A 13,068-nucleotide genomic window follows, 5' to 3' on the forward strand; every position below is an offset into this window, starting at 1 on the left:
ATGCAGTTCTCAAGCCAACTAATGTGTTCAAAAATACATATACTATTCTTTATTTTATTCATTTATTTCATAAAAATGATACATCACTTGATTGTAAAAAAAACCAACAAAAACCTCAAAGCAATTTACAACTAGGGTAAAGTGTGCATAAAAACGCATGTGTCTGTGAAAATAGCATTCAAAAATACATTATATTAAGGGAATATTTTGCTTTGCAAAGATGTATATATCAGGCAAAATTGGATATAAAATGCATATGAGGAGATATTCACATTAAGATGCTGATGAGCTTTTATGCAAATGGATGCTGAAATGTGGATAACCAGAATTAAAGGGTGAAAAATAAGAAACTGAGAGGAGCTACAACTGACAGATAAGCCCATTCTAATGGTCACCATATTAATTTATTCTGGTCTGTGTTCCTGATTTGAACTAAATGTCAAAAAGACACTGCAAGCCATGTTTCTTTCTCCCTCTTTGGCCCATATTTGTTTGAGCTAAATAATGAACACACTTTCTCGCCACCTTATAGCTCCCACCTACTAATATTCGTTTGAGGGAGCACCAAACGCTTCTTTGGGTGTTCCCTCCTCCAAGAAAGTTAACACTCCATGCAAGACAAAGTGGGAGCAGGGTCACTCCCACCCCCTCCATTGCTCTTCACTGGTTGTCTCCAGTGTGCAGCCTACCTTACTGGTGTGGAGCAGACCCCAACTGCAGTCCTCCTCAACTTGTGGAGGGCCACGGCAGGGAGAGATTTAGGACTGTAAGAGTGGTGCACATGCACTGGGGGCTGAGCCAAGGGGGCGTCCTCTCATCCTCTCAAAGACGCTGGGCTTTGGGAAGGAAGTGTGAGGCTCTGACAGGGTCCTAAAGTCCTCCTTCCTAAAGCCTAGTTAGCACTCTCCCAGCTTTGAAAAGGAAATAGGAGGGCTCTAGGACCCTGCTAGAGCCCTCACACCTCCTTCCCAAAACCAGGTGCCTCCTTTCCGGCCTTTGGGAAGGCAGTGTAAGGGCTGGGGGGGTGTGTGTGCCAAATTTTGGCCTCACACAGGTTGCCATACTACCCAGGTCTGCCACTGGCAACAGTGGGGTGACAGCAGGGATGAGAGGAGAAAAGCTTGTCCTAACATATTCTTCCATGTAATGTTAATGATATTGAGAAAGGAATGCTTGAAGGTTTCCAATCTCAGGGATATCTCATTTACTTTCCAGACAGCACATTTGTTGCAAAATTGGCAGGTGGAACACGGTTGTACAAATGTGACAAGACATTTACTGAAGGTCGCCCTGGCTCCATCGGACCAAAGGTGTTTTGAACTTACATTTATCAAAAAGTAGCTACTCAAAGGTCTTTTGAAACTGAGTGGAATTCCAAATGCTGCATAGAATAGGGTTCAAAGAGGGGAAAGTTGGTGGGCATGCATGCCTGAAGTTGGTCTTTGGGTCATGGTCATAGTCTGTGAGGCCAACAGTGAGGTTAGCAACTTCGCACCTGCATGCTGTGACTTTCCAATAGTGCCCGTCTGCAAAGGTATCTGGTTTTAAATAGCAACCACAGAGGCCCAATCAGGTCTGCTCTTTCCTTCTCCTCCCTGTTCCCAACCAATCACTCCCATGCAAGCTGCACTTCGCCACAGGTGGAAAACATCCTTTGACACCAATGGAATTAGCACCGCTGGTTCCCCAATTCTGAAACTTTGAAAATTTATTTGAAGGGTTTCCATTCCCCCTTTTCAGACTCCTAACCAAGAGTACACCCCTAGCTAGTTTACCCAGTTGGACAACCATAATGCATTATAAATGGGGCTGCCCCAGAAGTTGACTCAGAAATTTCAATTGGTACTGAAGAGCAGCTGACTGTCTTAAAGGACAAGTTACAGCACATTTCAGTCCAATTCAGAGTGTTGGTACTTACCTTTAAAGCCTGAAATTGTTAGGGGGTCCAAATATCTGAGGTAGAGTCTTTTTCTTTAGGAACCTGCCAGGGCTTTCAGATCTTCTACTGAGACTCTTCTCTGAGTACCATCTTTTTCAGAGTTATACTGTTCGGTTACATATAAGAGGGCTTTTTTAAAAAAAATAGATATGGCACCATGATATGGAATATCATCCCAAAAGAGGTGCACCTCGCATTTACACTGCAATCTCTATTCTTTTTGGCTAAAACATTTAAGCTCTCCTGGGCATTTTAACTGGTTAAGGCTTAGTCTTGATGGGGGGGAGGTGCTGAATGGTTTTTAAAGATTAATTTCATTGTGGTTGATTTGCATTTATGATATACGTGCCTTGAAATTGAAAGAGGATGAAGGGTGTTTTAAAGGAATGAAATAAATGTGAAGTAACATTGCTCGGTTGTGGATATTACAGAAGGAGTAGCAAGATATTGTTCCATTGCTACTGAAAGGTTATTCAAGGCAGCAGGGCAATAGCTCAATTAAGGCACTGGCATGTGTGATGGGAAGGTTCCTGCACAGCATTGACTTAATCAGCACTGATGGATTACTTTGGCTTAGGCTAAGACCTAATTTAAGTCCATTTTATTTAAAATATACAATTATTCTGCTATTGTTTGGGGGTTGCTTATGGGGAAATGGGCTTGCTAGACATATTGGTGTTTCCAAAAGTCTTCTGTTGGTTTTGAGCAAATTACGTTAGGTCTTCTGCATCCATCATCCATTTCTGAGAGGAACAGATGCTACATTTTTTGTGGTGTGGTTTAGTTTCGTTCGCCTTCAGTGGTTCATTATTAGCATTTAAATTAACCCCCACCCCACCTGCATGACCCCATGTACACATGCATATGATATCTATTGCTGTTAAGGGCATCAGGGAATCAACTGGAATCTATTCCAAAACACAGCATACATACTTGTGAGTGAGTTATTAATCACCCAGTGTTGCTGCTGTGTCCATCCTTATTATTAATCATCATCATCAAAGGAGCAAACTAATTATTTCATGGCAAGTTACACAGCTGCCTTTAAAGAAGGGGGAAAAAGATCAAGGTGCTAAGTGTTCTGTTTCAACTGGAAAACATAAATCAAATGAATTCTATAAAGAAATGCATACTGTCCCATGTTTACATTGCAGAACTGAACGGTTAGAACTTCCCATTCAACAATCTTTGATGTGAAATAAAAAGGTATGAATCTGAAGGAAACAGGTTATTCCAATATTAAATGAAATGCAAATACCCCTCTCTTGCTGCTTCTTTAAAAGATAAAAGTAGGAAGGAGTCAGCCTGAAATCTGCCTGCCAGGGACTCGCTTTAACACGTTTCAATGTCAAAGCCACAATTAAGATGCAATCAAACGGCTATGATACAATATAATCTCCCTTTCTCATTCCTTCAGAGAACCCCGTACATCCTTTGCAGTCAGTGGGCATCAAAACGCAGCTGATTTCTTTCCTTCGAACTTTTTGTTTGGAAAAAAATACCTATAGGGTGAGATGTTTTTTACTTCAGAAAAAAAGAGAAGCCGGTGTTCTTAGGTGCACAAATGTATGTTATGATTCCCGGTGACCACAAATTAACTACAAACATGAATTTTATTATTATATTTTATCAGAATGAAAGCATGTGCCTCCTTGAGTCGTTTTGAAAAATAGATCTTTGTTGGGAGGGGGAAGCGGAGAGATCCAGGAACTCCCCGTCTGAGCATCTTGCAGAAGACAAAACAAACAAACAAAGAATAATAATAATAAAAACCCGAGGGAAAGCCCAACTCTGCGGTCCCTGAGATGACATGTGGGGGGAGGGGGGAGGCCGCCGCTATACCAGGGATTCGCAAACGGGCAGCGAGTCCGAGTCCTGGCTGTGCATGGAGCTCAAGCCCGTGTCGGAATCCTCGTCGTTGTCGTCGCAGTCTTTGCGCAAGCCGCGCGCAGCCTGCTCCCCCCACACCTCCGCCGTGATCGGGGCCGGGTCGGGGGGAAGCTGGCCCCCGTCGTCGTCGTCGTCTTCGACGGGGAGCTGGAGAGATGGGGCCGCCTCCTGCTCGAGCTCGCCGCCCGCCTCCTCCTGGACGTCGAGGGAGCGGATGGTGTCGAGGAGGCGCTGCAGCTCGCTCTCCTTGTCGGCCCAGGCGCGCTGCGTCGAGTCCAGGTCGGCCTTGACGGCCTCCAGGTCGGTGCTGAGGCGCAGCCCGATGTAGAGGCTGGTGCTCAGCTGCGTCTTGACGCGCTCCTGCTCGACGTGCAGCTCCCCGCCGCCGCCGCCCACCAGCTCGGTGGTGTTGCAGTCCGTTTCGGAGAGGCTGGCGCTGGAGCCCTTGGCGGCCGCCAGCTCCTCCCGCCGCCGCTTCATCCAGCGCTCGTTCAGCTCCTCCTGGATCTCGCCGGCCAAGTGCTCCAGCAGATCCTCCTGGCGGCGCCACTGTTCCTGCAGCAGCGCCACCTCCTCGCACTTGCGCGCGTATTCCTCCAGGTCGCCGTCGAGGGTCGCCGCCTCCAATCCCCCCTGCGCTTCCCCTTCCTTTTCCTCCCCGCCGTCGGGGACCTCCGTGTCGCCGCCGCCGCCGCCCACCAGGTAAGTGTCCTGCACGTAATTGACGCCGTGGCGCTTCATGCGGTCGAAGTGGATCTTGGCCTCGAAGCGGTCGATCTCGCGATCCAGCTCGCGGAGGCGCTTCACCTGCTGGCGGATGGTGTGGTCCTGCGACAGCACGAGGTGCACCAGCGTCTCCATCCTCTCGGCGGCCGGCGCCTCCTTGGCCGGCGGCTCGTCGGGCTGCCCCGACGGCTGGCCCTTGCGCTTGTTGATCTTGGCCAGCTTGCGGAAGGCCTTGCGCACCACGCGCCGCTGCCGCTCCTGGGTCAGCGCCAGGCTGGCCCGCGCCGCCGCCGTGGCCAAGCCATGCTGGCAGGGGCTCTCCTTGCTGGGCACCACGCGGGCCTCGGCGCTGCGCGGGCCCGTGTTGGGCAGCGACGCCTCGCTGCGCACCAGCACGAAGCGCACGTTCTCCTGCTCGTCCCCCCAGGCGGCCCAGAGCCGCAGGATCTTGGTCTTGTTGGGCAGGATCCGCTCGAAGCCGCGCCACTTCTCCACGATGCAGTAAGACTGCGGGACCCCCGACAGCATCCCCCCGCCGCACTCCTGCAGCGACGCCAGCTGCTGCTGCTGCTGCTGCCTCCGCCGTCGGCTCTGCTTGCTGTCCTCCAGTAGCACCCGCACCACATCCGAGCAAGTGGTGCGCTTGGAAAGCCCCGAGATCAGCTTCTCCTCCTGGCAGATCCACACCGAGATCTTCCTTCCCTCCGGCTCCATCAGGGCGCGCCTGCGCTGGGGGCTTGAAGCTGCTGGGGCCCGCGGCTACTCCCGCCCAGCGGGGGATCCCCCATAGAAGCGCTCAAGGGTGCCGCGGCGGGCCAAGTCGGACGGCCCGCGAGCCCAGCCGAGCCATGGCTCCAGCCTCTCGGCTCTTCTCTCCCTGCCCGACGCCGTCTCCTCCTCCTTCTCCTCTTGGCTAAATGGATTCCACTTTGGGGCTCTCCATGATCCAAGTCCTCCGCTGGCCGCGTAAGACACAGGCTCGCCTCCTTTTGAAGCTTTGCAATCTTTCCCCTTCCCGTCACTCTCTCTCTCTCCCTCGGACACACACGGCGCGTACGCTCAGCCCGGGGAGTCCCGGGAAACTGCCAACTTCCAGAGTTGCAGCTCCTCCTGCTTGCTGCTTCTGTTGCTGCTTCCAGCAGCGCCTCTGTGTGTGTCACAATCGGCTTTGCCTGGGAGTCTGACACTGCCCTTCCTTTGCTGCCGCCTTTTTCCTTTCCTATCACGTGGTTCTCTCCTCCCCCCACCCCTCTCACACTCACACACTTTTCTCTGTGTCTGTCTGAGCAGCTGTACTGTTTGATCCAAGACGATCTCCCTCTTATTGATTTTACCCCTGTCAGGCAAATTCACTCTCCTGCCTGGAAAACAGAAAGGCGCCCACCTATGCAATTGGATCAAATGGCTTGCCAGATGTTAATGTGGGGGGTTGGGGGAGGGAGAGTTGGAAATGCTGCTATCCTGACATCCTACAGCCTCCAAAAGAAAGGTGGGAAACAAAACTTCAAAGCAAAAGGCCAAAATGAGACCACATTTCTTCCGTTTCAGTAAAGTCCCCAGCCCTGTAATTAAAAGGAGTTCATGGGTGCCAAAGCACTTTGCAGATTAAAATGCAGAAGCAAACAGTAAAACTTGCTAAGTGTTATTAAAATCCTTCCTTGCTGCCAGGGCTTGAAGAAGAGAAGAATTAGGCTATAAGGCTGCAGTCCTGCTAGGCATACTAAGAGGAAACTCAGCCCCACAGAGAGCATAGTAGGACTTACTTCCCAAGCAAACGTTGTGCTGTAAGCATAGATTTGGAGTACCAAATAAAATGGGCATGTGGGTGTTCTTTTTTAGAAAAATTATAATTGTGTCGTATAATAATAAAACATTGCTTTTCCCATAAAGGAGAAAATAGCAAAATGGTGATGATGATGATCAATCCCATGACATTGAAAGTACCTTAAGTTTTCCCATCATTAAAAGCCACAAAGCACGCAATCACAGGGAACTTTCCCCTAGTTCCATTGAAATGAATGGGGAGCTGTGCAAGTGAGCATCTGTGTGCTGCTTTCACTACTCTTATTAATTTCAACTCGAGAAATTCCTGGTAGACACACAGATCGGAATAAACAGAGTTTGAATGGTTGCCACCTTGGAGAGTGTTGTCAGTGTCCATGGTTCCTGCTTGATTTGTGGGCACCTATAAAACTGCCCTAAACTGAAAAAGAAGGAAATTGGTATAAATGTATGTGTGCGTTCCCCTCCCCCCCCCCCAAGTTCACATTTGCCTTAGGGCAGATGAACACAATTTCCGAAATGATGGGTGGGCTACCTGTGGTTTACCCTGTTATTTTTTTTCATTTCTCACATTGTGTACAGACCTCTTTGTAGGGACTATGCAGCATTCCTGGCACACTTGCAAGCCTAAGGAATGGCTAGGCTGCAGTCCGTCTTCCTGGTGGGCAGGGTGTGGTTTTTTTTGGGGGGGGAGGTTTTGAGCAGGAACTTAAGGGAGCTGAGTTCCCTTACCTTTAAAATAATAATAATAATAATAATAATAATAATAATAATAATAATAATAATAATAATAATTTTGTCTGTGAGGGCTGGAATGGATATACACCCAATGCCTGATCAAAAAATCCACCAATATCTGTAATCAATAAAGTTGTGGCCATTTCTTATCCTTATTTATTAACTGCTTGAGTTTATTAGTCACACCTTACATTTAGCCATTGCCCCGGGGTGAGGGTGGGTGGGAAGGTGGCACTGCGACTCGGCCCCTCAATAAACAAAGAAAGAAAGAAACTAACTAACTTTGTGGTGAGTTCCCCCACCCTTTTCCCAGAAAAAGCACTTCTGATGAGTTAGTTCTCCATGTACAGATGACTTTTGATATCAGAGCATTGTCAGTCAAATACTCTCCCAGGTGCATTCTGCATCACCCCAGCAATGTCTTCCCTTCATGCACATTATTAATTACATTTATATCCCCCCCTTTTTTTAACTAGAAGAAAGTCAGAGGGAGTAACCAGGCCACCCCTGAACCTTGGGCACTTCTTAGCTTTAACCACAAGCCACATTGGGAGCCATTAGGACAGCCTTCTCCAACCCTAGTGGCTTCCAAATGCTAGTTTCTTCCAAATGCTAGGTACAATGTAGTTCAACAGCCACCAGCCCCAGCCAGCATGGCTAATGGTTAGGCATGATGGGAGTTGTAGTCCAGCAACTGCTGGAGGGTACCAGGTTGGGAAGTCTGCCTTAGGCTATCCTTTAGATCGAACCTGCTAGCAGAGCAGTGTGGGAAGAAGAAGCCGCAGGGAGAGAATGCCCTGTAGCCTGCATTCTGAGGTGGTGGTTCCCCTACAAGAATACCATCCCGCGTGCAAACCCAGCATGTTTGGGCGAGCTTTGCTCAACTATAAAGCATCACTCTGCCCGTTGTGCGGCACTGAGCTGTAGCGAGGCATCCGTTGGATAGACTGCGCTTTGTGTGCCAGGGGAGGAGGGCTGATGAACACCTCCATGGCCTGACGGCAAAGAACTAGCATTTGGAAGCTTGTTAAAGTGTTGGGGCAGTTGGAGTTTGCAAGGGAAGCACATTAAGTGGGTTAATTAAGTGCTCGTCCGTGACGTACGAGTTGCTTCATTACGACTCCACCGTGATCGCTGTAGGCTGTGTGCAAGCTTAGGCATATTTTATTGGTTTGGTCATGCTAGGTTTTCACTTGGAAGGGTTTCTTCAAAAGCATAATACCTCTGCATATGCATATATATATATATATATATATATATATGCATACGTGTATATATAGTACAATGGTAATGACCTCTTGGCAAATCCTCCTCCTCTAGAACCATAGGGCTCTGTTTAAAGTTCCACACTCCTGTTTGGCAGAGGTTTATCCCTTCCCTGCCCAGCCACCATCCCAATAAGAATTACAACTCCTGCCAGGAGTAAGGGATTTCCATTGGGATTGTGACTGGGGAGACAAAGGTTAAACCTCCCATTCCCAGGCACTGTTGAAAACCAGGGGCCCTTGCACCTAGTTTTATATTTAAAAAAAGAACAGCAGACCACACAGTTGCTAACCACACAGTTTCTGCAACGTGTAGCCTGGCTGTAATTCATGGTTATAAAGCAGTTTTTTTAAAAAAATAAATAAACAATAACCCAAAACAAAACATGGCTTCTGAGCAATGAGATTTTGGCTCCTAGTTTTTAGTGTTGTGAAACTTGGGACTCCTGATCAACCTCATTAAAGAAACTGGGGATTCAGGAATGTTTGTGGAAGCTAGAGTAATTCCAAGTAGCTTGCGATCTGGGGAGAGAGACCCTTAAAGTCATGTAAACTACATTGCACTGAGTTTAGCTATAACACTGTGAAGCAGGAAGGGGCACATTCAAGGAAGGACATGGTAAGTGAGAGGTGGAGAAGGTCCTTAGCTCAGTGGTGGAACTCTTCCTTTTCAGGCAGAAGGTCCCAGAAGGTTCAATCCCTGGAATCTCCAGGTAGGTCTGGGAATGTTCTCTGCCTACTATTTTCCGGAAGGGAAGTTAGATAGTTTCGGCATCTCATCCAGTGTAGCATAGTGGTTAGCATGCCAGACTAGGACCTGGGAGACCAGGGTTCAAATCCCCACTCAGCCATGAAGCTCACTGGGTGATCATGGGCCCATCACTGCCTCTCATAGCCTAACCTACCTCACAGGGTTGTTGTGGGGGGAAATCAAGAGTGGGAGAAGCATATGTGCCACCTGGAGATCCTTGGAGGAAAAGTTGGGGTATAAATGCAATCAAGAAATGTAGAACAAAGTATGGTTTATAACAGGAATGGGCAACTCGAGAGCTGAGGGTCAAATTTGGCTCTCCAACCAGGCCTCACACCATCTCCCCAGATAAGACCCTTCACTGGCCCTGCTTTGCACCCTCCCTGAGTGTTTTTCCTGGCTGGAATACATCCTTGTTTCTTGCTTGTCGGGATGGAGGCTAGAGAGGGGTGTGCAAGGGTGTGGAAACTTGCCTACTTTTCAAAGGTAAGATTCACATTTAGTTTCCCTGCCCTCCACTGCCACATGGCCCCTGGAAGTTTGCCAAAAGCGGAACTTGGCCATTCTACTGAAAATGGCCCCCCATCCCCATTTTATAAGATCTGAGAGTATTTTTTCCCTGTTTTCTCTCCCTAAGCAATTCATATGGAGGTGTTGATTTAGGACTGGTGTTTAACTTGGTGACAGCTGCTAAGATCCCAGTTACATCACACTAGAGAACCTCTATTAATCTGCCACTCTGTAATTAGCTTTATACGACACATCTGGAACTGGCGACAAAACGTTGCCACGGGGAGCGCTCAGGTTCAATGTTTCAGCTGTCTCGCTTAGGAAATAGTGAATTGCCTTTATGCGTAAACAGACTCCATAATTTGTGAAGATGACATATAGCGGCTACAGTAGCTCATGGAAGAAGCAAGCTGTGGCACCAAATCCAAAACTTAGCAAATGTTGAAGGAGGAGCAAGAGGAAGAAGGCAATGTGCACAGAGTTAGGCCTGCAGCAGACACTCCCAAATTCTTTGTGTGGGGCTGCTGGTGTGCAGGTCAGGCTGCAGCTGGCTCTGGTCAGTTCACAGAAGTCCTCAAGACAGCTTTAATGAAGTAGGTCTGGGACAGATATCTGACAGGGAGGAAATTCCAGGTGTGTGCAGGAGCACAGAGTGCTGAGGGAAACGAGATGACCTTGAGATGAATATGTATGCTCAGGATTAAAGGCGTTGAGCAGGAATGTACTGATATATATATATATATATATATATATATATATGGGGCAGGATGTCCTCCCAGTGGTTAAGATGTGCTTCTGAAAGAATGTAAGGGCTCTGCACCTGGGAACCATGGGAGATTGTTCCAGGAGTTGTGTGCTTGTGTGTGTGTGTCCTCAATTCCAAGCTTGAGAGGAGAACTGAGGTTGCCATTTTTACGCTATGCTGCTGAGGAACCTGGAGCACTCCCAAGGCACCATGAATACAGGAAAAGGAAGCTGCCTCATACTGAGTCAGACCTTTGCTCTATCCAGCTCAGTACTGTCTACACTGGCTGTGGGTGCTGTTCTCCAAGATTTCAGAAACTGAGTCACTCCCAACCCTACCTCGAAATGCTGGGGCTTGATCCTTCTGTGTGGAAAGCAGATGCCCTTCCACTGAGCTAAAGATACAGCCTTTAGTGACTACAAGGAACAACAACAACAACAATTTATTACTTATACCCTGCCCATCTGGCCGGGTCTCCCCAGCCACTCTGGGCAGCTCCCAACAGAATATTAAAAACACGATAAAACATCAAACATTAAAAACTTCCCTAAACAGGGCTGCCTTCAGATGTCTTCTAAATGTCAAGTAGTTGTTTATCTCTTTGACATCTGATGGGAGGGCATTCCACAGGGCGGGCGCCACTACCGAGAAGGCCCTCTGCCTGGTTCCCTGTAACTTGGCTTCTCGCAGTGAGGGAACCGCCAGAAGGCCCTCGGTGCTGGACCTCAGTGTCCAGGCAGAATGATGGGGGTGGAGACGCTCCTTCAGGTATACTGGGCCAAGTCCATTTAGGGCTCTAAAGGTCAGCACCAACACTTGGAATTGTGCTCAAAAACGTACTGGGAGCCAATGTAGGTCTTTCAGGATCGGTGTTATGTGGTCTCGGCGGTCACTCCCAGTCACCAGTCTAGCTGCTGCATTCTGGATTAGTTGTAGCTTCCAGGTCACCTTCGAGGGTAGCTCCACATAGAAGATTCCCCCATCCCAGCTCCAAGCTCAAGAGGAGAGCAAGAGCTATTCCTTATTGCCCAGAGACTGGAGAAAAATTCTCTCAACCCTCTCCATGCCTCTGAGCTTGCATTCCGAGGTCAGAATCTTGATGAGAGGTCAGGGGCAAGGCCCCATTCCTTATAAGAGGCAGAGTCCTTATGACCACACATTTTTGGTTAGCTACCAACACCAGCCACACAGTGTGTAAATACCCCAAGAAAAGCTCAAACCAGAGTCTGAGCGGTTGGAATGCAGAACAAAGATCAAAATTAGCAGTGTTGCAGCCAGACAGGAAAATACAGAGTACAATTGGATCAGAAAGGTTCCTAGTAGCTTAACACAAGGAAGCACTGTGTCCAAACCTGACAGGTCATCTTCTTCGCTCATTTAGGCTTGGTAGCCTTTACTCTTTATCGCCTCCCTTCTCTTCTCACTGCCATCTTTTCCTCCCAAGAAAAAGCAGTGTTACTCACAAGAAGGGTTTCCAGAGAACAGGAGCCTTGCCAAAATTTATAAGCTTCTGTTAGGGAGTTAAGAACATAATGATTGTCTGGTGGCCCATCTAGTCCAGCCTCCTGTTCTCACAGTAGCCAATCAGATGCTTGTGGGAAACCAGTGAGCAATACAGGAGCACAAGAGCATTCTGCACTCCCATGGTTTCCAGAAACTGGTATTTGGAAGCATTGCTGCTTCCAACTGTGGAGTTAGAGCATAGCCACCATGGCTAGGAGCCATTGATAGCCCTCTCCTCCATTAATTTGTCCCATCCTCTTAAAGCCTTTCAAGTTGGTGGCCATCACTGCCTCCTGGAGGAGCAAGTTCCATAGTTTGACTATGTGCTGTGTGGAGAAGTAGGAGTCCTCTCTTCCAGTAGGGGGCAGTGGCGCACCGGCTAATATGTGGAACAGCTGTCGCTTCCTCAGTGAGGAGAGGACTGCTCTTCCTTCCAAGTTGAACACCATCATGGGTGTTCAGTTTTGTGCTGAAGCACTTGCAAGACAGAACCATGTTTAAAAGAAACAGAGTAGGAAGAAAAGTTACACTTACATACCTGAATTATGGTATCCTGAATGAAATGCTAAATAATAATAACAATTTTTCATTTCATACGAAGACATTTTCCCCAGAAGGTTACGTTCACTTTGTGATACAGTTACTGGATCTACCACATCAAAATATTCGTAACATTCCTTGATTCAAGTCAGAAGACAGAAGATTCCGACTAAATGTCCAGAATAACTTTATGACGGTAAGAGCTGTTTGACAGTGGATTGCTTCAGAAGGTGGTGGACTCTCCTTCCTTGGAGGTTTTTAAGCAGAGGTTGGATGGTCATCTGTCATGGATATATTACTTGAGATTCCTGCATTGTAGGGGCTGGGATGACCCTTCCAGCTCTTTAATTCTAATCAACAATCATCCAAGACCAGGTACCGTATTTTTCGCCCTATAGGACGCACTTTCCCCCCTCCAAAAATGAAGGGGAAATGTGTGTGCGTCCTATGGGGCGAATGCAGGCTTTCACTGAAGCCTGGAGAGTGAGAGGGGTCGGTGCGCACCGACCCCTCTCGCTCTCCAGGCTTCAGGAGAGCCCCAGCGCCAGCCCCACAAGGTCGGGGGACAGAGGGAGGCGGAACGCCGCCATCCCGCTGTCTCCCGAAGTGGTTTGGAGGCTGACGGCAGGGAGACCCCGCCGCCAGCCCCGCAAGCTCCGGGGACAGCGGGGAGGCGCAG

At 48.3% G+C, this 13,068-nt stretch overlaps 1 protein-coding gene across 1 annotated transcript; it reads right to left on the reverse strand.

Annotated features, from left to right (window-relative positions):
* Positions 1-2,084: 2,084 nt before the first annotated feature.
* RASSF10 (Ras association domain family member 10) lies at positions 2,085-12,711 on the reverse strand. The gene has a single exon (XM_083500411.1). The coding sequence runs from the start codon at positions 5,267-5,269 to the stop codon at positions 3,776-3,778; it is 1,494 nt and encodes a 497-aa protein (XP_083356537.1). The 5' UTR covers positions 5,270-12,711; the 3' UTR covers positions 2,085-3,775.
* Positions 12,712-13,068: the final 357 nt, after the last annotated feature.

Source organism: Podarcis liolepis, assembly GCF_965112155.1.
Source record: "Podarcis liolepis genome assembly, chromosome: 1".
NCBI lineage: Eukaryota > Metazoa > Chordata > Lepidosauria > Squamata > Lacertidae > Podarcis > Podarcis liolepis.